This window comes from Camellia sinensis, chromosome 15 (genome assembly GCF_055761805.1).
Source record: "Camellia sinensis isolate YWXY chromosome 15, ASM5576180v1, whole genome shotgun sequence".
Lineage (NCBI taxonomy): Eukaryota > Viridiplantae > Streptophyta > Magnoliopsida > Ericales > Theaceae > Camellia > Camellia sinensis.
The window spans coordinates 16,551,196-16,554,839 of record NC_138975.1 but is presented as its reverse complement, the minus strand read 5'-3'; the positions used below and the strand labels follow the sequence as shown (position 1 = coordinate 16,554,839).

The 3,644-nt window shown below is 34.2% G+C and overlaps 1 protein-coding gene across 1 annotated transcript; it reads left to right on the top strand.

Moving 5' to 3' along the window:
• Positions 1-848: 848 nt before the first annotated feature.
• LOC114316482 (inorganic pyrophosphatase 2) lies at positions 849-3,016 on the top strand. Its single transcript, XM_028263139.2, has 4 exons — positions 849-1,264; positions 1,683-1,804; positions 1,900-2,101; positions 2,570-3,016. The coding sequence occupies exons 1-4, from the start codon at positions 1,127-1,129 to the stop codon at positions 2,918-2,920; spliced, it is 813 nt and encodes a 270-aa protein (XP_028118940.1). The 5' UTR covers positions 849-1,126; the 3' UTR covers positions 2,921-3,016.
• Positions 3,017-3,644: the final 628 nt, after the last annotated feature.

Sequence of the window (3,644 nt, the reverse complement as noted above, 5' to 3'; positions counted from 1 at the left end):
AACTCAAAAAAGCTGATTCTGAGAAGCTGCTCACCCCTTGCTTCTGATTATCAGCTTCTGCTGTGAACATGTTAATTTATGGTTATACTTTTAAATTTTTTTATTTTTTATTTTTTTTAAAATAGAAAAAGACCTAAATGGACTATAGATTATTATTATTTTTTTTTTATGAGAAATGTAGACAAACAAAAAATAAAAATTATTTGAAAAAGTTATTTCATAGCTTATTTAACAAACACTACTCAGCAACTTAAATCCATAATCCAACAGCTACACCAAACAGATTAACAACTTCTGATTAAAGTCATAATCTATAATCTGTAATCTGTTAAGCTATAATCTATAAACTGTTTTAACAGCTACACCAAACGGGACCATTATAGTTAGCATTATCATATTTTAATATTTTAACGAGCTAATTATTACAATAATAATTTTAATAATTTTTTTTTTAAATTGGTTACATTTGAAGAGCGGTCTTTAAACATTTTGTGTGTATAAATACATAAAATAAAAAATGAATTAGGCAAAATAAAGAATATACAATATTTTTTAATATTTTACTTAGCAAAAAATGAAGAGTATGGTTAGAATTGTTTTTTAAGGCACCTATATTTTCATGTTTTCAACACATAATCATGATCTCACTCCTTTTACCAATCATAACCTCCCTAGAATCTCCTGACCGTGTCTTACGAGCACCGAATAACCTCTCCCCCATCATCACTACCCCCCTCACCCTCCGATTCCTTGACCACTCCTCAGAGTCATCAAATCAAACGGTGTAAAACATAAGAGCCCACACTATCAAGCTATCCACGAAAATAATGGGATATATGTAGACATGTTGATTTCTAGAGAATGTCCCAACTGAGAAAAGAGACTTGAATGGCTTTCCCTAACTTACCACAAACTCATCCTTGTAATATTCCATTGGCATCTTTATAAAAAATTCACACAAAACTGTTATCCATCACATGCTCTATCCTCCTATATATACCCTTCTTTCACGGGACTCTTTCAAAACCAACAACAACAACAACTGTACCTGGTGTGTGTAGCTATATCAAACACCGTTTGTTTCTCGAGAAAAAAAAAAAAAAAACCCAGTATCTGATCTTAGAAAATGGCAGGAATTGTGGTGGTTTTCGACTTCGACAAGACGATTATCGACTTGGATAGCGATAATTGGGTTATTGATGAGTTGGGTGCCACTGATTTGTTCAATCAACTCCTCCCTACTATGCCTTGGAACTCCCTCATGGTCAGTTTTTTTTTTTTTTTTCTTCACTATCATATTGAAACTTTCTCATTTTTAATTTTTTTTACTTTTTGAGTTTTAATGCATTTTAGTCGTACGTACTCAATGCATTTCAATTAGGAGAATCTCATAATTTATGAATTTTGATATATGATCGTATAATTAAAAGTACAGAAAAAGAATATTTTTTAATATTCACTTATTTGTCAACATGATTTCAATTTCGTTTTGTTTTCTAGCATTTTAATTCAACACCACCTTCACATTCCTCTTTGTTATGTATATATATATATATATATATTTGGTCCTTTTCCCATTAATTAGAAAATCATAATTCAAATTTTTTAATTTTATTTTTTTAAAATTTTTTTGTTTCCAAAAAACAGAGGATGAGTGTTCATGTTCTGTTTCACATTTACAGGATAGGATGATGATGGAGCTTCATTCACAAGGGAAAACCATTGATGACGTCGCAGAGGTACTCAAACGGGCTCCGATTCATCCCCGGATCGTCCCTGCTATCAAAGCAGCTCATGCTTTAGGGTATACAAATTTTCTTTTCTTTTCTTTTCTTTTTCCTCTGTTTTGTTTTCCTGGAAAATGTATAGTTATGGTGTGGGGAAATGAATTCATTACAGGTGTGATTTGAGGGTAGTAAGTGATGCAAATCTCTTCTTCATTGAGACAATTTTGAATCATCTTGGTCTAAGAGATTGTTTTGCTGAAATCAACACGAATCCAAGCTATGTCGATGAAGAAGGAAGGCTAAGGATCTTCCCATACCATGATTTCCATTCATCTCCCCATGGCTGCAATCTCTGCCCTCCAAACATGTGCAAGGTATCTCAATCAATTCATTAAAAAAAAAATCCGTCAATATGTTAATTATGTCACAAAACTTCTATAAATAAATCGAGAATTGATTCTAAACATTGGATGATTGGGATTCATTTAAAAATGAGTTTTATTGTAGTAAATTGAATCACGACTACACATCAATATTCTGGGTAAATTTTTATACCAACACGTGAAATATTGTACAAGGAACACTATGGTCACCCTATTAATGGGATTGGCAATTCATATTTTTAGCCTCATATTTTTGAACAAAAAAACTCTAAATATGTCAATAATTTTTCTGCGTTGACCACTCTCATGTTGACTCCACTCACTAACCCTGCATTAACCAAATTTCAAAATTTTCTTTTGTAGCAAACAAATTTAATTTTCCAAGATTATAAAAATGCCATTTAGCTATGTTTACAAGATTAAATCTTGCTAAAGATTACTAGATCTTGTCCATTACAGGGTCTGATAATGGAGAGAATACAAGTTTCTGTAGAGGGGAAGAAGAAATTCATCTATCTCGGTGATGGAAAAGGCGATTTTTGCCCGAGCTTAAAGCTGAGAGAAGGAGACTATGTGATGCCAAGGAAGAACTACCCGGTTTGGGATTTGATTTGCCAAAATCGCGCTCTTGTCAAGGCAGAGATCCATGAATGGAGCGATGGGGAAGAGCTCGAGCGTGTCTTGCTCCAACTTATCAACATGATTTCCATGGAAGAGAACGCGAAGTTGTTCGCGGTTGATTGCAAGTTTGAGACAATTCCAATGTCTGCCCATGAAGCTTTGCCACAGGCTCTTTCGGTTCCACATTAGTGGTTTTAATTTGAATGTTTGCTGATGATGCAAATGCTAAATATTTCAAAATTGTTATCTTCAACAATAAAATATTTTTGATATTTTTTAGTCTGATCTTAAGTGGCTGACAAATAGTCTAATGGTTGAGCCATCTCAACTTACATCTTCATTTACCCCATAAATTCAGTGTAGTAGCAAATAGATGTATTTTTTGAGGTATAGAAGCTTAAAATCCTTTATATTATCTATGAACAACTATCATTTTTAATAGGGAGATTTACCAATAAATCCCAAAATGTAAACTTATGAACCAATTGGTCCCATTTTTATTCTAGTAAACCGTTTAGTCCTAGAAAATTCTGAGAGACGTAATTACCATCATTTAGACACCACTCATCTCTCTCAGCATTCTCTCTCTCTCTCTCACATGGATACCCAGCCACACACATATCTTCTCTCTCTAGTAGACACAAGACACCATGCACACACACACACCAAACCCAGCTATCTCTTCTCTCTCTAAGACACACCTAGCGCATAACACACACACACACTAATACACGTGCGCGCGCGCACACACACACACACACACACACTGATGGCTTCAACACACACCCACACATACACACACTGATACACACATACACACACTGATACACACACACAGCACATACAACACACACAGTATACACGGCACAGACTGGGACATCAACACACATGCATCTACACGCACACACTGATA